This window comes from Plecotus auritus (genome assembly GCF_963455305.1).
Source record: "Plecotus auritus genome assembly, chromosome: 1".
Classification (NCBI taxonomy): Eukaryota; Metazoa; Chordata; class Mammalia; order Chiroptera; family Vespertilionidae; genus Plecotus; species Plecotus auritus.
Genome location: NC_137770.1, coordinates 9,400,248 through 9,422,735, shown reverse-complemented (window position 1 = coordinate 9,422,735; position 22,488 = coordinate 9,400,248). Strand labels below are relative to the sequence as shown.

Genomic DNA, 22,488 nt, shown 5'->3' with positions numbered 1-22,488 from the left:
CTGGCCGGCCCTGCCTGGCCTCCAGCACCTCAGGCCCCTCTGGAGTGCCCGGACGGCGGGGGATGTTTATTTCTGCGATGGGGGGCAGGGGTGGGCCTGGGGACAAATGCTACAACCCCCTCCACTGCTGGCTCCCTGACTGTGCTGCAGCGAGGGCCCCACTGGGGCTGCCCCCGATGTGCCCCCGAGGTGGTCCCAGCCCCGGGCTCCTTCACAGCCTCTCAGGAAAGGACACGCTCACCTGCTTCATCCGGTCCAAATCAAAGGCATCCAGGGCCACGTCGTTCACACTTCCGGCCGGCTTCATCCTGGGGAGAGGACGGCGGGTGCAGTGAGGCAGGTGGCGGGGCCTGGCAGGCACGCACCACGTGGGGGACAGAGCCTGAGCAGGCACCAGGGCCTCCTGCTTGGGGCGGGCCCTGCGGGATGAGACTGCCCCTTCCCGTGGCCCTTCAAACCCTCTTTGCTTGTGTCTGTGGCTACTCCTTAGCCGCCGCCTCCAGGACCTCAGGGATGCTGTGACCATGTTTCCCAGCCCAGGAGTCAGGGCTCAGGGTCCAACCGAGGAGAGCTCTCTCGGGCAGCAATGCCCCCGCACGCGTTCTCCCCGGGAAAGAAAACACCGACAAGCTAGTCCTCGCCGCGGGCTCTATGTTCCTGGCCAAACAGGGAAACCAGCCATGGCGGCCTTGAGTACAATGCGAATCGCAAAACCTGTGCAGCAAACACGCCCCTTAAAGGCCTGACAGCAGGCAACATCCTTGGACGTGGCTTTGCTCTTCGGAGGCAAAGGTTTCTGTTTCCTGGGCTGCGTCTTGGAGAAGTTTCTGAACTAAAGCTAGCTGGTTTGAAATGTAACGTCTCTTCCACATGAATCTTTCCTGGAAAATCTTAGCAAAACGCCCGATTTCTCTCCATGTGGACAGAGAGGTGGGCGGGGCCTGCGGGTTCAGGGCAAGGACGTGGCCGAACCGCTACAGGGCCCGTGGGAGTGACGGCAGGTGGACACACTGTGACCGGACGGATGAGAGCGTGTGGTGAAATCGAGGACCGGTGTTGTCCACGGCCAGGGAGAGGAGGTGCTGTCGCAGCCTCGCTGGGAAACAGCACGGAGGCTCCTCAAACGACGAAAACAGCCAGCAGGCCCATGTCTGGGTTTTATGTGGAGATGCAATCGCCGGAGGAGGGAATTCTGACGAGGTACCTGCACCCCCATGTTCACTGCAGCATTAGCCACAGCAGTCAGGACACGGGAGCCACCAAAGTGTCCATGGATAGACAGGTGGGTAAGAAGACGTGGAACATACATATGTGGAATTATTCCGGCGTGAGACAGAAGGAAGCCACGATTTGTGGCAACATGGATGGACTACAGGGCATGAGGCTGCATGGACTAAGCCAGGCAGAGACAGACAGACATGGTATGATCTCACTTGTATGTAGAATCTAAAAAAAACACCAGACTTATCTAAACAAAGAATATGTTGGTGGTTGTCAGGGGCTGAGGGCGGTGAGGGGGACGGGTGGAGGTGCTCCAGGGCACGCACTTCCGGTGAGCAGATGGATCCGCTCTGGGTATGGTGACTGGGTGGCAACACTGTATAGTGTGCTTCAAAGTAGCTAAGGAAGCAGATCCTGAGATTCTCACCGCACACACACAGGTAACCAGGCGAGGCTCACTGAGCTCCCTGTAATCACTGCACAGTGTACACACATGTCGAATACCACGCTGTACGCCTTCCACCTGCACAATGGAGGTGTCAATTATTACTCAATACAGCTGGGAAAATCCGCTGCATGCCACAGGAAACCTCGGTGGTCCAGGGCACAGAACTGAATTAAAACGAATGAATGAATAAAATGCTCCCCCGCCCTCCCAGATGAACTCAAGAGAGAGGCCAAACGTGGTCCCGAGTGAGTTTGTAAGGAATTGTGGGTACAGCCTGAGACCCGCAGGGCCATCATGCCCATCCTGTAGGTTCAAGTCCCTGTTGCAACAGAAATTTTCCGGGTCACCTGGGCCAACTGCCTCACCTCTCCGTGCCTCCGTTCTCTCCATACGGTGTATGTACACCCAGATGGTGACACTGTCAAACTCCGTGAGCGCAGGGACGCCCCTGCCGGAGGGACGGACCGCACTGGAGAACCGATCTGTCTCAGGGCTGGAGAGTCCCCTTCTGAGGGGCACGGGCAGCCCGCCCTTCCTCCAGCAGCAGGAAGTGACCACTGTGCCCTGGGCACCCTGCCTCCTCCTGGGCCTGCTCTGTTCCTGCCCCTCCATGTACTCCCTTCACAGCCGAGTGAGCTCCCCAACAGCTGACAGCCAGCACCTGTGTTGGTTGAGGGCGCACACACTGAATCCAATCAACGAGACGCCTTCCTACACACTGCCCTTCCTCTTCCCTTCTCACTCTGTAGCCACAGGGCCTCAGCAGTTCCACGCCGATTGGAAGGCAATCCCCCAATCTCAGAGCCACCCAAATGCCACTCGGAGGGAGGCCTGCCCAGCCCACTCGCTACAGCGCCTGTCCCCAGTGCTGTCTCCCATGTGACCCTCCGGGCCTCCCGAGCACCTGTCAGAACCCACAGCCGTCCAACCACAGGCCTTCCCAAGAGATGGGGTCCCTGCAGGCAGGATGAGCAGGACCCCTCCCCCACCACCCCGGACCTGGCAGACACAGGCCCTGGACAAATCCTGGCTATCCCTGAGTCCCCCCGCTGCTCACCCTCCGGCCAGGGCCAGGCCAGCGCGCTCTGCTCATCCCCCCTTTTGCTCTGCAAGACCAGCCTCAGAGCCACCTGCTCTGCCACGCGAGGGGCTTCCCTCAATCCTGGTGGGCAGTGGAGACATTTCTTACCCGGGCTCTGGAGCCTGCAGTGAAGCCAACTTGGCCTCTGGTTGCTATGGGGCTGCTAAGACTCTGACTTTTGGGGCTTCCTCAGTTTCACATATCCTATCCTGTTACCGCACCAGCTCTTGGTTTGGGAAACATGGTCAGCATCCGCCGGAAACTGTACGGGGAGGAAGGCGAGGCGGCGGCGGCGTGCCGGGCCAGGCCCCGCATGGCTGAGCTGTGGGGCGCAGCTGTGAGCACTTCCTATGTCCAGCTCCTGTCCACACAGCTGTCCACACGACCGCCTGAGAGGCAGAGGCCGACAGACCTCTTCACGGGGTGGGAAGGGGGGGGCGTGCCCAACGACACAGGGAGCCCAGAGCTGGGACTCACTTCAGCTCAGCTCATGCCCCTTTGGGCAGGTCGCCCTCCCCGCGGTCTCTCCCTCCCGGAGAGGGCGGAGGAAGCGGTCCCCGGCCACACCTGGCCCCAGGTCTCAGGGGGAGACCGCCCACAGCACTGTTAGATGACAGGACGAGGACAGGGTCTGGTGTTAGTCACGGGCAGGGGACGACGGAGGCCCCACAGAGCTGTCTGGTACCTAGAGTGAGGCTGCGACTGAAGGGGGCTCTTAGCTTCGGGGCTCTTGGCCACGGACGGGGTTCTAGGGCAGGGGATGAAACAGACACGTGAATGGGCACCGTGGCGGCCTCGGCCCCACCGACGGCGCGGCTCGAGCCTCCCCGGGGCCCGCTCACCTGGACAGCAACGAGGACACGGGCTTCTCCACGGAGTTGCTCCGCTCCCAGGGCTTCCGGCCGGCCTCTGTCAAGTCACGTCAGGACGAGGAGCCTTAGGGCTGAGAGCACTCCCAGGCCCCCGCCCAACATCCCCGCAGGAGCCCCCCGTGCCCTTCAGGAAGCTCTGCTTTGGGGGAGCTGACACCTGGCTTGCCCTCAGCCCCCCTTTGGCCCCAGCAGCTCTCGCAGGCTGTGGATGACCCTGCTGTCCCCCGTGACCCCCAATCGGGACCTGGCTGGCCTTGACGAGCCTCAGCACGGAAGCCTACCCTCCGTGAAGTGCAAACCAAGTGCCAGGGAGCTCTCAGCTGTACCCTCTGCCGTGGGGTGGCGTCAGCGGGGGTAAGCGGGCAGAGGCAGCCGCGCCAGGTGCTCACCAGCCTGAGGCCCACGTTTGCTTTTGGGGGCCAGGCCCCTGGGGCCCCATGAGCACCTGCTGCCTCTGACTCCGTGGTGCTCCCCACAGGACAGCTGGCCCTTCCCTAGCCTGGGCGTGAGGGCTGGTGGCATTAAATTATATTTCCCTTTTTGTCACGAGGTCTGTCAAACCGAATGGAATTCACTGGCTTGGTGGACGAGCAGAGAGGCAGAAGGGAAAATGCCCAGGCAGCAGAGAGGCCGACCGCAGGCCAAGGCAGGTCTCCTGAAAGCCACCCCTGGGCACTGCTGGCACAGGAGCTGGACGCATCCACGCTGCCGGCGTGTGGCCCTGAGCGAACCCCCACGTAACCACACTGAGCTTCGACCTCCTCCCCTGGGCCAACACCAGACCCATGGCCTGGGCGGGGGCATTTACACACTCACTCGCCGCGAGCCCACGCGCATCACACAGAGCCATCCCGCCAGGGAGGCAGACGCGCCAGCAGAGCGCCAGGCCACGAGGCGGGGCAGGTCGGAGCTCCTGCACTGGACAGGCGCTGGCAGGCAGCGCTCCTCTCGTGGGGAAGGCAGGGCCGGGTGGGTGGGCTCTGCGGCCTGGCAGCTCCGGTGCCCACGGGCAGCCATCCCTGGACGCTAGCACTCCTCCCCTGGGCACCGGGGGAGCCTGAGGCTCACCGGAGTGGTGGCTTCGGGGGAGGTGGCAGGGAGACCCCTAGCGCAGCCCCGCTGGCTGTCTCAGCTCATTTGTAAAGTGAGGCGGAGGGACCGGATCTGTTCCTGTGGGAGCGCCTCCTGCTCTGAGACCCTGGCCCGCGCAGGCCGGGCAGGGCGCCTCTCACCTGAGGAGTTGGGTGGCTGGCTGGCTGCTCGGGTACCCGGAGATGGAGAGGTGCTGGGCTCTTCCTAAAATGGGAAAAAAGCTTGGCCGTCAGTCTGCTTACGAAGGCTGTTGGGCCGGGGCAGGATGCCTGTGACCAGGGCCATCTAGAAAACCCTAGTTTTTTTTTAAGGAACATATGTTACTTTTATAATTGGCAAAATGAGTATTATTAACAGATGGAACCCCAAGTCCGGGTGGGAGGTGGTCTGGCCCATGGAATCAGGGACGGAGAGGGCTGCAGGGAGACACAGGCTCCTGCCTAGTGGGGCAGACTCTACGGCTGCACCACCCGACGCAGCCCGCCGAGGGCCCGACCCTCCGCACAACGGCGGCCTGAGCTCCTGGGTGTGCCCGCCACTCCCGGCCCAGGAGCAGCTTCTGCCTTGCTGTCCATTGTGAGGGGCGTAGCCAGGTGGGACCCACCGGGAGCCACCTAAGGGACCTCTGCTCTTTGGGCCTGGCTCCCGCCTCTGATGGCTGATGTGAGGACCAGATATCTGGGTGAGGGTGCTGTGGCCACCCACAGCCCACTTCCCAGGGACCAGGCTGGGGAAGGCCTCACTTGTCCTTCACCTGAGAGGTGGTTCTGAGACTATCCTAAGGTTATCTCTGTCCCCATCAGCCCACAAGTTCATGAACGTTGCTGCCAAATGAGTTCTAAACCCTAGGTCTGTCCCTCAGCACCTCTGTGGAAAGTCTCTGGAGTCACCTGGTGGGAGGTGGAGGCAGCGGGACAGGTGGGTGGGCAGAGCTGCCTCCCGGGCCCTCGGCCTGTCTGCGCTTTTGCTGACGCTGCCCCCTGCGCTGCGCTCTCGGCCTTGAAGCTCAGGGCAAACGCCGCTTCTCGTGGGCATCCAGGCAGGCTTTTGGGGCTCCTCCTTCAGCTCCCAGGGCCCCTGGTGCTCCTTCTCTCTCTGCCCTCAGTATTTCCTGTGTCCCCTCCCTCGAGGGCAGGGGCTACATCCTGCTCTCTCTGGGGCCCCAGCACGTGCACGGCCTGGCCCACGGCGGGGCGACTCTGCCAGTCGCACAGCTGGTGCGGCTGCCTGGCCAGCGTGCCACAGGGCTGTCGGTGGGACTGGTCGTTAGAGCATAACTGGCTGGTGCCTGGGCCGTGGGGATGACAACGAGTGCTTCATAGGCCCTCCGTAGGTCACCTGGGGACGTACCTATCACGTGCACCAAGTGCACCCCATGCCCCAAAGGCCTGGCTTGGGGCCAGAGAGCCTTCCCGGGTGTTCACGCAGGTGGGGTGTGCGAGGGGTGCTTGCTCACCGTTTGGCTTTCGTCTTCCTTCTTATCAGCCGGCTTGTCTGTCTGGGAGGCTGCTTTTCTCCTAACACAGAGCAAGAAGCAAATCAGCTCCTGGAGGTTCCGCACCCATCCAGACGCCCTCAGAGGATCCCGTGGGGGGGATCTGACCTGTTTTGAAGCCCCCATCTGGTCTGTGGCGAAGTGTTCAGGTCTGTGCTGGTCCCAGGACCCTGGACACAGAACTGGCCTGGCCACATGGGACGGGAGAGGCCCCGTCTAGGCTGAGACCTGCCAGCCAGGGCTGTGGGAACGTTCATCTGCAGGCCCACTGCCTGGGTGAGCAGACCACCTTGTGGAGGGAGGAGGGACCCTTTTTTTTTTTTTTTTTACCACGCCATGGACCACCACTGAGAACGGACATGCTCAGGAAAGAAGGACTCTGAATAGCCGAGCTGATGCCTCTAGACAACTCACGCGTTTCCCACAGTTTTCCACAAACTTTAAAATCTCACCTAAGTGGCCGCCTGCATGTGAGATGGGAAAAGGCAGCTTTGAAATAATGCCCGATTCCCAAATCTACACACGTAGACCTTTGATATTCCCCAAGACCTGCCTTTGGGGTCTTTAGCTCTATGAGGCCACCAGTGCACAGAACTCTTAGATCTGGGAAGTGAGCAACCCATCAAGAAGGAGGCTGACGCCCGGCCAGTGTGACTTGGTGGTTGAGCGTTGACCTATGAACCAGGTGGTTATGGTTCGATTCCCAGTTGGGGCACATGCCCGGGTTGTGGGCTTGATCCTTAGCAGGGGGCATGCAGGAGGCAGCCGATCAATGATTCTCATCATTGATGTTTCTCTCTCTCTCCTTCTCCCTTCCTCTCTGAAATCAATAAAAAAACATATTTTAAAAAAGAGAAAAAAGGAAGCTGGCCTGGCGAGTGGTGAGGGGCTGCAGGTCGGATGTCATCAGTCGGGTGACAGAGCCCACACGGTTGGCTCCTCAGCCACACAGGGCTCCTTCTTCAGTCTTCTCGTCGCAGGAAGCAGGTCCACCCACCTATCGCTCCTCAGAAACCATCTTCCTTCCCACACAGCAAATCTGCCTTTCCCCATCTCACTTTGGACAACTGGTGCAAGCCACCATCATCGCTTCCTGGATGAGGGTGGTGTGCGCCCTGGCCCACCTGCTGTCACTCTGCCCCGTGATGTTCTGCTCCCACCCAAAGCAGGCCAGGCCACCCCAGCGCTGTGGCGCTGCAGGGAGGGCGCACAGGGAGGAGGCAGTCTGCCATCACCTGCATGAAGAGGTGGGCTCCACCACATCCACCTCTTGGTGGACGCCAAAGAGCAACTCAAGTAATCCCGTCGAGCCGTGCAAATGTGTTTGTTCTCGGCAGGGCCCACTCGCGTCTGGGCGTCCCACCCGCTCTTGGCAGCGGGCCTTTTCCGGTTCTGAGGGACTTCCTCTCCCTTTGGTCTAGGCCAAGCTGTCATTGTTGGTTTTGGACTCGGGGGAAGAGTGAATGTTTTCTTTTTGAAAAACACCTCTGTTTTTCCCGGAGGCCCCGTTCACCTCTCTGAGACAGAACCCAACGCACCTGCGAGGAGGCTGTGTTCTCCCTCCCAGGGCTCTCAGCCTTCCCAGGCACTGAACCTCCACCCTCTGCTCGTTTTGCCTGGACTGCTCTTCTCTCCCACCTCAGCCCCAGAAGTGTTCTCGTCCTTCAAGATTGGGCACGTGTGGAGCCTCCTCTGTGAAGCCCTCCCGGCTCTCCCCCCCAGGGAGCTGTTCCCTCCGTGGTGCAGCCGCGGTCACCCTGCACCTGGTCACTGTCTGTCCCCTCTTGGTTATCTCTGTACACTCAGGCCCTGCTGCAGGTTTGGGAGGCCCTGTGCTGTGGAGGTCTTGGGCAGGAAATGCTGGCTCCGTCCCAGCTGAGAAGCGACAGACCAGCTACCTGCACACTGGGGCCTCTGCCCCCACCTCACCCTCACAGAGCCGAGCAGATTTAAGGAGGTGAAAGGCCACGAAGACCCTGGGCACACAGGGAGCTCGCACTCAGCGGACTTGGAGGGCAGAGGGAAGAGCCCGGAGGGTGACAGCAGGCAGGAGGGGTCCTGGCTGGAGCAAGGTCCCGGCCCTGGCTTTTCTTGGACCACAGGGAGCACTGAGAGGTGAGCCGTGACACCGGGGACCTGTCAGGGCATTCCTGCTGCCACGCCACATTAATGAGTAAAATCAAGTTTTGCAACTCTCCCGAGGGACTGTGTGATCTCTCCACTTGCTCAGGTTCCACCTGGGAAACGACCAAGAGCCAGGGACAGGCTGGTGGCCTTGGGCAAACTGGAGCCACACCTGCGGGTGTGGGCAGAGACGTGGCTGGCAGGCCCCAGGGCCCAGCCAGGACATGGATGGAACTGTTTCTCCACCTCAGCGTGCCGTCCCCGGGCTCTGGCCGCCGCACAGTCCCTTTTCCTGTGTCCTCCACAACGGCTCTCACGTGGGGCAGCCATGCCGCCCCAGCCCTGGGCCCACACCTCGTTTGTGTTGGGATCCTAAGTGCGGGGAATACCCTCATTTCCCTCTGAAACTATCGCCACATTTCCCCCTTCTCAGGACGGCTGTACAGGAAAGATGCTTCAGTATCTGTTACACTGAAATGCGGAGGGCTTTAAAGTTCACGGACTCCGTTCGGCCTGACGCCTCAGACTGACCCCAGGACAAGGGGAAACTTAAGGGTTGTCCGCCTGGCTGAGCGCAGGCTCTCATTCGGTGCTGGGGCCGCTGAGTTGCGCCAATACCCTCAACACCCTAAAAACCCCTAAACACCTACCTCTTGGCCAGCAGCTTGTTCATCTCTTCCATGAGGCCTCCTCCTCCGCCCCCACTGCTTGCCCGATTGGCGTCAGACTTGGAGGTCCCGCTGGGACTGGAGCCTCCGGACGCATCTTCGGGCTACAGGGAAGGACCAGCGTTTAGTCTGCTATTGTGGTAGATGTCACTCGAGGGGGTCATGGGGACGTGTGTGAGTGTGGACGTGTCATTCCCACGATGGCAGCGCAGAGGAGGCCTGAGGGGTCATTGAGTCCCATCCTCCCGACCCACAGGTGGCAAAACCAGAGAGGGACCAGGCCTGGCCGGTCACAGTGGATGCTCTCCTGGCGCGGAGCCATCGCCCTTGCGTGACCCAAGGGGAGGAGACAATCCTTGGGACGGAAGCGGCCTCCCACCAGAGGTGTCAGAGCCCCAGCCACCGGCCAGTCCAGGAGCTCTGCCTTCCAGGCTGTGGGCGGAAGGGCTCAGGAAAGAGGCTGGGCCTAGGGGGCTGGTTTCCATGAGAAGCACTGATGGAGGGATGGACCCCGGGCCCAAGTCCTAACTGCGCCTGATGAGGGAACTACTTCCTGCCCTGCTGTGAAGGTCACCGTGAGGGTCAGCAGCAGGTTACAAAGCTGCAAGCGGCTCCTGGTCTACCCAGTGCGTCCTGTCCTGTTCTCACTGAACACAGCCGGCAGAGGTGTGTCCAGGTTGGGGAGGGCGGGGCTTTGCTCGGGGTCTTGGGGATAGGGGGAGGCTCTGTCTATTTGGCAGTTAGAAACTGGCCCCCCAGCCTATCCGGCCTGTGCTCAGGGACGCTTACCCGCTGGACCCTCCTCAGCTTGGCCCCCGCCAGGGCAGCGGCCAGTCCTGACACGGAGCTCTCGTCGTGGCTGGCGCCCTGGGCTCCTCCGGCTGGCAGTGGGGGTGGGGGAGGGGGAGTGGCCCCAGTGGGTGGTGGTGGGACAGGGGGTGGGGGCGGGGGTGGAGGCCCACTACACGAGAGGGGGGCGCTGACTGCAGATGAGGGGTGCCCCGGTGGGAGGGTGGGTCCTGAAACACAACACAGGGGCTCCATTAGTACCTAGCCCCCGCTGTGCTTCCTGGGAGGGAGGAGGGACATGGCAGCCTGTTGCTCTGAGGGAGCAGGGAGAGCTCAGGCTGCCTCTTCCATCCCCTTGGGGTGAGCTTGGCCCTGCTCCGGTCACTCCCTAGGCTGGTCCCCGTATCCCCAGCATTTGGAGGCCTGGCTGGACCCCAGTGCCTAACACCCCTTGAGCTCAGCTACCTTTGTCCTGCTCTAATGGTGGGTCTCCAGGGGGAGGAAGGTCTTTGGTGGCTCAGACTGTACCCTTTTCTCCTGTGTCCCTTCTCCGCGCCTTGCACCACCCGAGGCACCAGCAGACACTGGTCCCTGAGATGCGACTGTGAGTGACCCTTGGCCTCTGGGGACTGTGGCAGGTAACTGTGGGTCACAGGGCTGACCAGGCCATATGTCAGGGAGCAATGCTGAGTGCTGGCCAGTCCCCTGTCCCTTGTCCCCCCTCAACATCCAGCACCAGAGGCTGGTGGGAGGAGCCACCAAGCTGAGCTAACTGCCCACTCTCTCCTGTTCTCTGGTCCCCTACTCTCATCGGATTTGACTGGCACACATTGAGGCCTATGTAGCTCCTCACTGAGGGCCCGATGCGCCCTATCCCCGCCTCGGTGGGGGCTGCCACCGAGCGGGTGTGGGGAGCAGGCCTGCGGGCTCTCACCTGTGGCTGAGGTTCTTCTCTCTAGAGACTCCTGGCGCTGCTGCTCCATCACTTGTCTGAAAAGCAAGAGAACCAGGGGGTCCACGGAGCACAGGCTGCAGGGCTGGGTTTTGCCGGTTCTTCCTGAGGACCCACTGTGCGCCCTGGGCTGGGGTCGCTCACAGTGAGCTCCCCTCACCCCCTCCCTGGCTCTGATGGCCACTGGGCTTGCTTCCCCCACTTAACAGAGGAGGCACGTGACTGGTTCAAGATCTCCAAACAGGTGAGTGCCGGCAGCCTCCTGCGTCTCAGGCTCCCCTAAACAGGGAGCCCCCCCATGAAGGCTCGGGCACCATGTGGACGAGTGACCATGCTTTCCCCTAGGCTGGATGGGCCTCCTGGCTTTTGTGCCTGTGGCCTCAGCTGACCCGACCGCAAATGTCCTGTCTCCACGGCACCTGGCTAATCCCGGAACAATTCCCAGCACTGTGGGTTGTCAGAAGCGGACACTCCGCAGGCACGTGCTCATTCTTTGCAGCACAGATGTAGCCGCAGGCCTGGCCTCCATGACGGGGCCATGTGGGGGGGGCAGTGCAGGCGGTGAGCCTTGCGGGGAACCGACAACCGAGCTCCTTACGGCAGAGCAGCTTCGGGCACTCTCACAGGCCGGTCGAGTGAGGACACTGACCCACAAACATGTCCGCAGAATCTGGGACGGTGGCGCTGGAGCAGGAGGGGGCTCAGGAACCATGTGGACCAGGGACGGCAGCAGCCTCACTGGTGTGTGCCCACCCTAAATGCCTGCTGTGCAGCACGGGGCAGGGTGCTTCGATGCCCACCTGGCTCAGGGGAGGGTGAACTAGAGGCCAGCAGTGGTGTCTGCATGGCAGGGGGGGTGTGGGCCGTGAGTCTGCGCGCTGTGTACGGCGAGCTGGCCTTTCTCTGGTGCCTGGCACGGGCCCCACACGCAGCAGCTGCTCAGTAAGTGCAGCTGCTCGCATCTTAGAGGAAGGTCACAGTTTATTGCAAAGACCATTCAGAGGGAGGGAGCTTTCTGCTTTCCATTCTGGGGTTCCTGGCTTTGTGGGCCTCCGATTCTTCTCCGTAAAATAAGCATAATATCACCTGTTCTAGGGAGTTCTTTTAAGAGTTATACCTGGTACCTAAAAAATAATAGAAAAGACCCTTTGGCATTAAAGGTGTCTGAAAAACTCCCAGCAGCACCTCCATTAGCCTCTCCTTCTAAACTGCCGAGACATCACCCAAACTCAATCTGCCCAGCAGAACTCACATCCAGAAGCCCTCAGTAAAATGAGGTGTTTGGAAGTATTTACAAATCGGGTTTCACTCATAACAGCTCACTGTGCAGGCTCCGTGTCAGCCATGTCTCCCTCTGTGTGGAGTGGCAGGAACCAGCAGGGTCCCTGCTCTGTGTTTGCCTCTTGCCGTTCACAGACTGACTTCCAGGGGCGCTCCGGCCTGCGGACAGTTGACTGCTGGCAACACTGAACTGTCTGCAGCCAGTGGCCTCCCACACCTTGGACTTGGGTGGTGGGTTAAGATAATGCAGCGTGGTGATGTTCAACCAGTTCTGAGAGAGCAAAGGGAGGGTCTGTTTAGGCCCACATGCCCCTGGTGCATTCTCTCGCAGTCTGGCAGGGCTCACGCGTGCCCTCTGGGCCCAGGCAGCCCTGGGACCTGGCGGGGGGCTGAGCTGGGATGGAGGGCAGTGAGGGGTACACCTTGCAAATAGTTGCTGTTTTCCTGAGAGGCCAGAAGACAGGCCCGAGGAGTTAGTCAGCATGGGACTTAGTGCCAAGGAGTCTGTCCAGGGAAGCATTCCCTCCTCCCTCATTGCTTGACCCGAGCAGAGCAAGGACTAAGCTAACACTGTCATCCTCCAGCACGAATGACCTGGAGGGTGCTGTGCTCAGTGAACACGTCCGACAAACACCATGTTTCACTTACGTGTGGAATCCAACGACAAAATAAACGAGGAAACAAATTAAACAGCCTCAAAGGTGCAGAGGACAGACGACGGTGCAGAGGGGAGCGGGCTGGGGACTGTGTGAGAAAGGTGAAGGGACTGAGAAGTGCAGCTCGGCACTTACAGAACAGTCACGGGCACACACAGGGCGCATAGGCAGTCACATGGTAATAACTGTATGCTGCAGGTGGGTTCTGGGAAGACGGAGGGGACCACTTTGTAAGTTACACGATCGCCTAACCACTACGCGGTACACCTGAAACTAATACAAAATACGGATGTCAACTTTAACTTAAAAATAAAATAAAAAAATAGACACAAAAAGAATGAAAACAAAAATAAAAACAAAAATAAAAAAATCCCTGTCCTATTCAAATGGGAAACTAAGGCCTGGGAACCTGCCGAGGGTCCTAAGTCCACGTCAGAGCAGAGGCGCTCAGAGATCCTTCTCTCCAGGGGGAGGGAGACCCTGGAGAGAACACCCGAGGGAGCCTCAGGCCAGGCGAAGCTGGGACATCCCTCCCACCCCCAGCCTGGGGTCCCACTGGCATCTAGCCACAGCCCTTAGGGTCCTAGTCTTTCCCAGAAGCTGGGGAGCGTGGTGGGACCAGGATGCAAAGCCTCACAGAGAGGCAGGACCCGCAGGGCATGGCCGCCAAGGTTCAAGCCCTAGCCCTGCCTTTCCTGGCAACATGAGGTGGGAGGCCACGCCCTCCTTGGCCACCAGGACCTCTGCTGTAATGTCAGGACAACAGCACTGCCCTTCCTCCCAGTTCGCACACTGCAGGAGCAGCTTGGAGCGAGTGGGGTGCCATCCTAGGGCCCGTGCTCCCCAGGAGCTGCCTCCTCCACAGGCTGGCCGCACAAGAACATCGATGCGGACCTGGCCCTGGCTCACACAGCGCTCTCATGGCGGTGCTGCTTTAACCTTCCCGGGAGGTGAGTGGGCAGGGGGCTGAGGTCCTCCTGAGAGGCCATGGCACTGTCCAGGGCCTCCAGTGGAGGGGATTAGGGCCAGGTCTCCCGAGGCCTTCAGATAGAGTGAGGGGAGATGGCACAGGACGATGCCGAGGCCGGAGTCTCAGTCAGACAGACCCTTCCCGTCATGACAACTACCTCCTCATACACCTGGAAGGCATGTTAGCTCAGAGCACAGCCCGCAGGACACTGCCCGGTTCATGAGGGCTGCGACGGGAGGCGTCGGGCTCTCTCTGTGAAACCACGGCGCTCACCACCCTGGCAAGGCAACAATGGCCTAGCTCCCTCCTCCTCTCTGCTCAGGCCTGTTCCCTGTCCCGGCGGGCGCCTCGGGGAGTCCTGGCCCTAGCTGCAGTGTGTCCTGCGCTGGCCGAATGGTGCCTTAGCCACCAGGCTGGGCCCTGTTGGGGGAGCATTACCTTCTCTGGATGTCCATCTCATCAGGAGAGGGGCCATTCTGCACCTGCCGCTGGGTGGACGGGCCTGTGGGGCAGAGAAGCACAGAGTATGGTGGTTAGTGGAGCAGAAAGGCCCTGGCAAACACACCTGGATCTGTCTTTGCCCTCCTGGTCGGTCCCATGAGGGTCATTGACCTTTCGACAGTGGTTCTGACACCTGTGTAATAGCCGTCCCCATCTCAGCCTCTCAATCACCTCTCTCGCCCTTTCTGTGGCTCTTCGGTTGGAACCAATAAATGGGACGGCGTTTTCACATGGTGCAGACCACCCCTTTTGGCTACTGACGCCTCTCTAACCACATTTGCCTTTTCCACTTCCTCACTTGCCACTGTCTCCCGAAGCCACCGTAACTAAAATCGCCAGTGCACTTACTTGGCGTCACCAAACCCCGCAGAGCCATTTCTTCCGACTTTTGAGCAAAGCAACAGCACTAGAGCAGGTAAGTGTCAGAGCCAGGGTCAGCCCTGGGCTGCCTGCACCTATGGGTTTGCAGCGGTGGGGTGGGAGTGGCCGGTGGAGGCAGAGCTGTCATCATGGAGCCTCCCAGGCCACACCCTTGCCCTGGACCCTGAAGGCAGGGCCTGGAGCGGGGGCGGGGGGCTGCACATGACCCGTGTCCACACGGGGCTGATGCTGCATCACGTTTATAAGAAAAGCCAGGCTTCTGCCCCGACCCAAGAAAGAGCCGATTGTTCCTTGCCTTTGCCAGCTCAGGTGTCACGGGAAGTGTGGCGTCTCAGCGAGGGGGAGGGGCTCGAGCAGGTCTCGTTCTCGCTGACTAGGTGGGGCAGGAGCTTGTCTCCTCCCCAGGAAGAGGTGACAGCATCAGCCTGCGACAAAACCCACCAGGGGCAGGAGGCCTCTCTGGAGGGGCTTCAGGCAGCGGAGGGGTGGGCGGCCTGTGCCCTGGATCAAGGGCCCGGCGGGTAGGGTGACAGGATCTCAGAGCGGAAACGGACCATCTGATGGCGGGCAGCCTCCTGCCCAGCACAGGAACGCCATGTGCCTCCCGGGCAGGTACTCCTGGTGCATCCCACTGCCTCCCAGGTGAGCGAGGGCTTTCTCACTCTGAGGGGCCAAACCCACCCACCCTCGAAGGCCCTGTTTCCTCCACCGGGTGACGCCACGTGGTCTGAATACTTTTCTCTGCTTGACAGCCCTTTCCAGACCCTGTATTAGCCTCCATATCTGACAGTTTCAGACCCTGCTGTCCAGGGCCCTGGCATCTATCTGCTTCCGGCACGGTTTCCCTGAGCCATGCTTTGTGGCTTGCCCGCCCCCGTGTGGAGGATCCCGATGGTGAGTGGGGGCCAGGCTGGGTGGGAGGAGGAGAGGCCGCCCAACACTCGAGGAAAACTCCCTGGTGGACCTGCCAGGCCTGCTCCTGGCTCAACGCCTCCTGCTGCTCTTGGGGTAGCAGGGGAGAAGCCTGCGGACTTTTTATAGAGGTGACTAATGATGTCTGGCGTGGTGGCCTGGCTGTAGTATGAAATAAGTGTTATGTTCTTTCCCTGTCTCTAAATACTTTTTTTTCCCTTTATTTAACACATCATTATGTGCTCTAAAACATTTATTTTCCTGACTATAAATAACATGTAATATATGTTCATTAGGAAATTTGAAAAGTTTAACAAAGAAAAGAAACATTCTCAATTAAAAAGATCCGGAGGGACAAGCTCTTCCCTCACCCAGCGGGCCAGGCTCAGGTCCCGGGCGCCTCCCTGGTCATCAGGAAACCAGAGCAGGAACATGAGAACACGGATGACAGCAGCATCAGCTCTCCTCAACGCCCTGATTCTAACTCCCAGCCCTACCGGACAGCACTGCTTGTAACAGGCGAGGAAACAGCCCAGAAAGGGGAAGCGACTTGCTCAGGGCCTCACAGACGGCAAGCGGTGAAGCCAGATTCAATCTATGTGCCAAACACACTTTTTTTCTTAAACTCAACCACACTGCGGGGTCGGATGGCCGGCTTGGGGAGGGAGAACGCAGGAGAAGGGGCGGCTGGCCCGCTGCCCAAGAGCCAGGGCTGCAGCCTCAGGGGTGCACAGCCTCTGCGTGGTGTCCACACAGCAGACAGGGGTCCCCCAGCTCTGACCCACCCACATCCTGGCCGAGGCAGGAGGGAAGGCGTCCTAGCCCCGGTCTCTGCTGCTGAGCCCACGGCCTGAATCTGGAGGTTGCCCTTCTGGAGGCTGAGGCCCTGTCCCGGAGACCCTGTCTAGCGCCAGGCCTGAGGACTGGAGCCACCATACCCTGGCCAGGCCCCACCCTGGGACCGAGGTCTTACACCCGGGCAATACCAGCTGCTCGGAGGCCTCTGCGTCTGCTGCACTGGCCTGGTCACAGGAAGTGTTTGCCATCCCTTTCTCAGGACCTCAGAGGGCAGCCAGCTGTCCACACAGTAGTCTGTGCTGATCCTGCGCTTGGGTCCCCCACCAGCCTATCCTCCAGAGGTGGGGGATCTAACAGGGCCCTCGCTGTCCCCAGGGGCTCTGGCCCCTGTACTTGAGACATGCTTTAAAATTAGACAGCTGGCATCTTAGTACGGAGGGAAGAGACAACACTGGGTTGCATAAGGCCTTCCATGCATTCTGCTTAAACTAAGAAATGTTAGTCTGCTTTGAGCTCCGAGTGTCCTGAACGTTAGGAGTACAGTCCCTCCCTGTGGAGGGGTCTGCTCAGTGGCCCACGGTACCCTTAGCGGACAGTCTCCCGGCCGATTCTCCCCACTGGCCTGGGTGCCCCCTGGCAGAGGCAGGGTGGAGAGACCGGAGAAGGATTGCTCCCCCAGAACTGCGTGGGATCCCTTGGGAAATTGCTGGTACAGACATTTGTAGGTGCTTCCTCAGTGAGAAAACCTCAGGGTGGGGCACTGGGTGGCTGGTGGCCACTTCCCTGTCCCGGTGTTGAGTCACCTGCACGATTCCTGGTGGAGCATCGGAAGCCAGGGAGGACGCCATAGGCTCTCCTGTGTCATGGAGTCACGTCCCACCTTCAGGATCCAGGCGAGGAGTGGGTGGGGCCCAGCTCCGCCTCCTCCACCCCACATCTCGTGAGTTACCGAGTCTCACTGCGGCTGAGTCTGAGACCCCAACAGAATCCATCCCCATGTGGCTGCCTCAGCATCTCCCTCCTGTGATGCCTCGGTCTACCTCAGGAGCCTTTTCCACCCTCCCTCCTCCTGTCTGCCCTCCACACTGACAGTGCAGACTACGCTCTGGAAACACAAGCCTGACCTTTACGGGGTTCGGTCCAAGCTCCATCGAACAAGATTCCAGCCCACCCCGCAGCCACGTCTCCTGGGCCCGCCTCCGCACAGACCTGCCTCTGCTCCCCAGCTGGACCCTCCAACCCGGAGGGACACAGAGTGAGTGGTGGTGGTGCTGAGAGGTGAGGGGGCTGGCCCAGTGCCATGGGGCTCATGATGTTGGCCTTGGTGTCATGAGCTTGCCGAATCTGGGAGCTGACTGAAGTCAGGGGCACAGCAGAGAAAACAACACTGGAGGAGGGGGCCACTGGGCCAGACTCCAGCCACGAGCCCACCTGGGCGGGGGCTGACCCCGAGCCACAGACGAGGACCCAGGCGAGAGTCAGCCTGGCTGACCGGAGGCGCTGACGGGGGCCAGACTCAAGGAGGCAGTGGGGCCAGGAGGTCTGAAGTCACCTCTGCGTTGGTCAGTGGTGTGTCCCTCCCTGGATCGCCCTGAGGCCTGGGGAGGCACCCCTCAGTTTCTCACCTGTGAGCAGGTGGTAATGAGCTCAGGCACCCTTTCTAAAGGCTTCCATACCTGTCTCTGACATGATCTGACACAGGATCCCACCATGAGGGATGATCACACCCGGGAACGCTGCCCTGGTCTAACAGAGAGGGGCAGGGAGAGCCGATGGGGCTGGGCTCCAGGAGAACGCTCAGAGCTGGGGCAGGCAGGGAACAGGCGGGCCCAGGTCTCGCTCGCCATGCAGGGGCTCTGCCAGCGCTGGGCCCTCGTCCCAGGACACAGCCTGTACACCTCCACGTAGTCTGACTTGTACGCTCCAGGGATAGAACTGTTCTGTTCTCTAGGTTCCCAACAGAGTTCCTGGCCTCTGGTCAATACTCAATCAATATTTGTTGAAAGTAAATGACTGGGCCCTGGGCAAATGGTGTGCGCATCTCCAGCCAACTGTGGAGACTAGGGCAGGTGACATCTGTACAGCTCTCTTCTCACCGCTGGACACTGGCTGGGCTGGGACTGTGCCCCAGGGGCCTCGAGACGTTAGAGCAGGTGAGACGCTGCAGGCCAGCGGTGGAGGCACTGGGAACATACAGTGGGAAGGGGAAGGGAAGAGAGAACTCAAGTTTCCGGGGCAGTTTACGAAGGAGCCTCATCGAATCCTCACACTCATCTCCATTTTCCCCATGAGAAGCCGGAAAGCTGGGACATAAGTCACCAGTGGAACCAGCTCCAGGCCCAGAACAGAGGCTCTAAAGCCAGTGCCCTCCGCTGCCCCGTGTGACCCCAGGGCACGTGAAGCACATGCTGGACTTCCCCTCCAGAGGAAGGAAGGGTGGGCAGAGAGGTGGGGGAGCCAGGGTCCTTCAGAGGATCAGGAAGAGCTGAGCACAAGAACCACGTGGGAGAGAGGGAGGAGTGGGGCGGGCAGGAGCCGCGGCCTCTCAGCACCCTGCTGGCCTCTGGAAAGTGAGGCTGTGGGGCCGCCTGATGCTGCCTCCCACCTGGCCCTGCCCTGGCGCTCCGTCCCCACAGCGCTTGGGTGAGGTGTGTGCAAACGAGTGCCTGTCCCAGGCTCTCGGGCTGCCCAGGTCTGGCCTCTGCGGAGGGCTGAAGGTGTGATGGGACTTGATCACGGAGGTGTCCCGGGCAGGGCGGTTCTAGCCGCCAGTGGCTTCCTCTCCCAGTGCGCTGAGACCCACCTCGCTAGCACTGCTCCTGCAGGACCTGGCAGACGGTCAGTCCTTCCAGTGGTGGTGGCTTGGCGGCCGCCGGACAGCGAGAACAGTGCTGTGCCCCCTCCAGACCTCTGTTGCCCCTCACTCCCGTTCCCAGTCCTTCCCCATTCCTGGCTGGCCGCTTCTGGACTGTTCCAGTTTATACAGACCCCCGCAGAGGGAACTTGGAGCCAGGAAACCCAGTTTTTGCTGTAGTTCTGCCACAAATAATTATGGGGAGCCCCTCTCTGGGCCCCAGTTTCCTATAAAACGAGAAGGACGGAACCAAGGCCATTGGGTTCCAAACCTCTACCGTGTGAAGGGACAAAGAAGAAAATGTACCAGAATGGTAACAGTGGCTATCTCTGGATTGTGGGACTGTTTTCCTCTTTTCAGCTTCCACATTAGGCAAGTGAAGGATGCACTACCTTATACTAAAGACAAATGGCAGAGTCCCCACAGAGGGAAGAGCCCCCTGGGACCCAGCCCTGTGAGACTGGCTGGCGCAGGGCACAGCCTGCAGTGGGCAGACGCGCCAAGCCACTGCTGACACCTCCTCCTGAGAAAGGCCATCCTTCTGCCTACCCATTAACATTTATGAAGCGCGGGGACCGGCCCCCGCTCCTCTGGGACAGAGGGACGGCCAGGTTTCGAGTTAGCCTCCATAGGAAAGGCATCCCCTGGGCCTGCGGAAGGGACGGAACCTGAGCTGGCAGGGGTTCCTAGACAAAGGATCCAGCACCTGCTCCGTGAGGCTCGATGGGATTTCTGGCCAGCACACGACAGCCACCTGGTCGGGGCTGGGCAGAGGCCCAAGCCCTGTGGTTCCCCGCCCCCCTCTGCCATCTCTTTGGCTGGCTCCTCTCCTTTATCAAGAAGGCCCCTCCATTTTGGACTGACTGACAGCCACACTGTGACATGGGGGGAGGCAGCCTTCCCGGGCCAATTCCCTAGCACGTCTTCTCTGGTGTCCAGGTTCCTGCTGTCAAGCAAGTGACCGTGCGGGAATGGAGCCTGTGATCTGGGCCTACGAATCAGAGTCACCTTGCCAAGGCCACACAGGAATTGGTGGCAGAGCTGGGACCAGTGCCCAGGACGAATGTCACCCAGTCCAGGGCTGTGTCCACCCCAGCACGCTGTGCCTAGCACCCCCCACCCCGACCCCCAGCTCAGCAGCAAACTCCGACCACCTCCCTCGTCGAACACCAGTTTCCTTGCTTGTTTATGGCACCCGGGGTGTTTTTAGTGCCCTCTCTGCCTGGTCCTTACTACTGAGTTACTGAGTGCAGGCCACAGTGGGCTGAAGAGGGAACAGCCTGGTTAGCTCAGACCAGCAGAATCAGCTGATGCACCACCCACTGCAACCCTGCAGGAGATCTCCCCCAGCCCCGGCCACCAATGTCGTGCAACCCCAGGGTGACTGATGGCTACAGCTGTGTCTCCAGGGCCCGTGTCTGCATGACCTGTGGGCCTGGGAGGTCAGCATGTGCAGAGGCAGAGACTCAATCCAGAGGGACTAAAGCCCAAGGCCACAGCCAGAGTGCCTACCTGGTGGCTGGAGGAAAGTCCTTTCCCTGGGACAAGGGCGGCAGGAGGCCGCTGTGCCACCCCAGGGCCGGCGAGCAGCACTCCCTCCCCGAACCTCCCCTTGTCCAGAGGATCCTGAGGGAGGAACACATCCTAAACACTGGGGGGAGCAGCTGGAACCCAGGTCTCCCAGCTTCTAGGCTGGGACACGGCCACCAGCCTGCGTGGTCCCCCTCAGGCTCTGTCAGGCCAGTGAGCTTCCTAGTAAAACAGTGTTTCTCCCTTTCCCAATAAGCTCATTTCAGGACACACCACAAGCCTTTAAAAGAATCTCCAACAGAACGAAGAGCAGTAAAAACCTGCCACACCCTGACTGTGGGACAAAGCTCCTGCGAATCATTTTTTTTGATTAATCTGCGCAACTGTCCAGGGCAGGGCCTATCAGACCTATTTATAGATGGGGAAACTGAGGCTCGGACAGGGCGAGTGACTTGCCCAAGGCCACCTGCGTCTCAAGTGACCGGTGCTGCTGGGACAAGTGCCCACATGTCCCGACGCCCAGTCTGCGCACTGCTGTTTCTGCCCGCCCCTCCCGCAAGGCCTCGTGTAAACAGCATCCAAGCCCTCCATGGGTCAGTGGCAGGTATTTGGCCCGAGGTCCAGAGTGCGTTACCCGCCCCCCACTCCCACCCCAACCCCCCAGCTGGGGCGGAAGGAGGGGCCCTGGGGAGCAGGAAGGAGGGAGGCGCCCGTCACCTACAGTTCACTCTGCAAAGCACGGTGCAGTCGCAGTGGCAGAAGCAGAAGCAGTGGAAGGTCCACTCCCTGCTGACCATTACGGGCAGGCCCCTGGGCGCAGTCCGGGAGGCGCGCTCCTCGCATCCTGGCCACTTACCTCTCCTTCCTCAGCTGCCTGGCTCCTGCAGTGGGAAACCGATCCTCGGGCGCCCGTCAGATGGGCTTCACGCTTCAATCTTTAATGCGGCTTCCCAGCTAACCTATCAGAACCCTCCTGTCTACCCGATTCCAGGGAGCCCTGGGGGCCCGGGGGAGGGTCTGCCAGAGGAAACCTCCTGCCACGGCTCTCCTCTGGTCCCCTGTGGGCGATGGGATGAGACAGGTGGGCGCGGAGCCAAAGGGAACAGGTGACCGGCCAAAGGAAGAAGCCCGGGCACTGTTCAACTGAGCCATCTCTTCCACGCCGGGCCATCCAGGGTCCCTGCTGGCTGTTCCTTGGCCTACCTCTCCTCACCATCGTACCGGCTGCTATCCTAACCTGCTCCTGAGAGCCCTGCTTGTTTTTTTTACCAGCCTGACCAGCTCCAAGGCCCACAGGAAGTGGATCCCTCAACTTGCCAGCAAGCCTTACTGTCACCAGACCTGCAGGAAGCTTATCTGTGCTTCCCTAACTTGCAACCCCACAGGACCCAAAGGAGTAACTCGGGTCCAGGCTGGGCTTCTGTCCCCCTGGAGCACTCCCGGGTCCTCTCCCACCCCCCTGCTCTGTCCTAAGGATTGTACTCACTGCTCACATGGAGCTGCTGTTCACCCCCCTGAACCGTGAGCTCCTTGAGAGGGAAGCCCAGGCCTTACCCAGCTCTGGACCCCAGTACCCTGCTCAGGGCCTGGCACAATGTGTGCAGAGAACGTCTGTGGGACGTGCCCAACCTTGGCATCGCCTCCAGCTCTCCCTGTCCGAAACCAAGTCGGCACCTTCTCACAAAAGCAATGGCTGCTTCCCATCACTGTGGTTTCTCCTGCTCTCTGCCCTCTACTTGTCCCCAGAGGGGCCAGAAACGGCAGAAAATGCTGTTTCTCTCACAGACTGTCCTTCAGGTCACCTTCGCTGCCCTGCCTAGATCCCAGACGCATGCTCTCCTACGGGGGGTCTTCCGACAGCCC

The 22,488-nt window shown here is 60.3% G+C and overlaps 1 protein-coding gene across 4 annotated transcripts in view; it reads right to left on the bottom strand.

Moving 5' to 3' along the window:
- EVL (Enah/Vasp-like) overlaps positions 1–22,488 on the bottom strand; it is a 112,996-nt gene that overhangs the window by 1,911 nt on the left and 88,597 nt on the right. For 2 of the 4 annotated variants that reach the window (XM_080644597.1, XM_080644596.1), the window contains exons 4-12: positions 14,088–14,151; positions 10,725–10,780; positions 9,791–10,020; positions 8,984–9,105; positions 6,171–6,231; positions 4,855–4,918; positions 3,593–3,659; positions 3,436–3,498; positions 242–308 (exon numbers count right to left, since the gene is read on the bottom strand). In XM_080644597.1, coding sequence (XP_080500723.1) covers positions 242–308; positions 3,436–3,498; positions 3,593–3,659; positions 4,855–4,918; positions 6,171–6,231; positions 8,984–9,105; positions 9,791–10,020; positions 10,725–10,780; positions 14,088–14,151 — 794 coding nt within the window. The remainder of the gene's footprint in view (positions 1–241; positions 309–3,435; positions 3,499–3,592; positions 3,660–4,854; positions 4,919–6,170; positions 6,232–8,983; positions 9,106–9,790; positions 10,021–10,724; positions 10,781–14,087; positions 14,152–22,488) is intronic. The other 2 variants (XM_080644599.1, XM_080644598.1) reach the window with 1 other exon arrangement.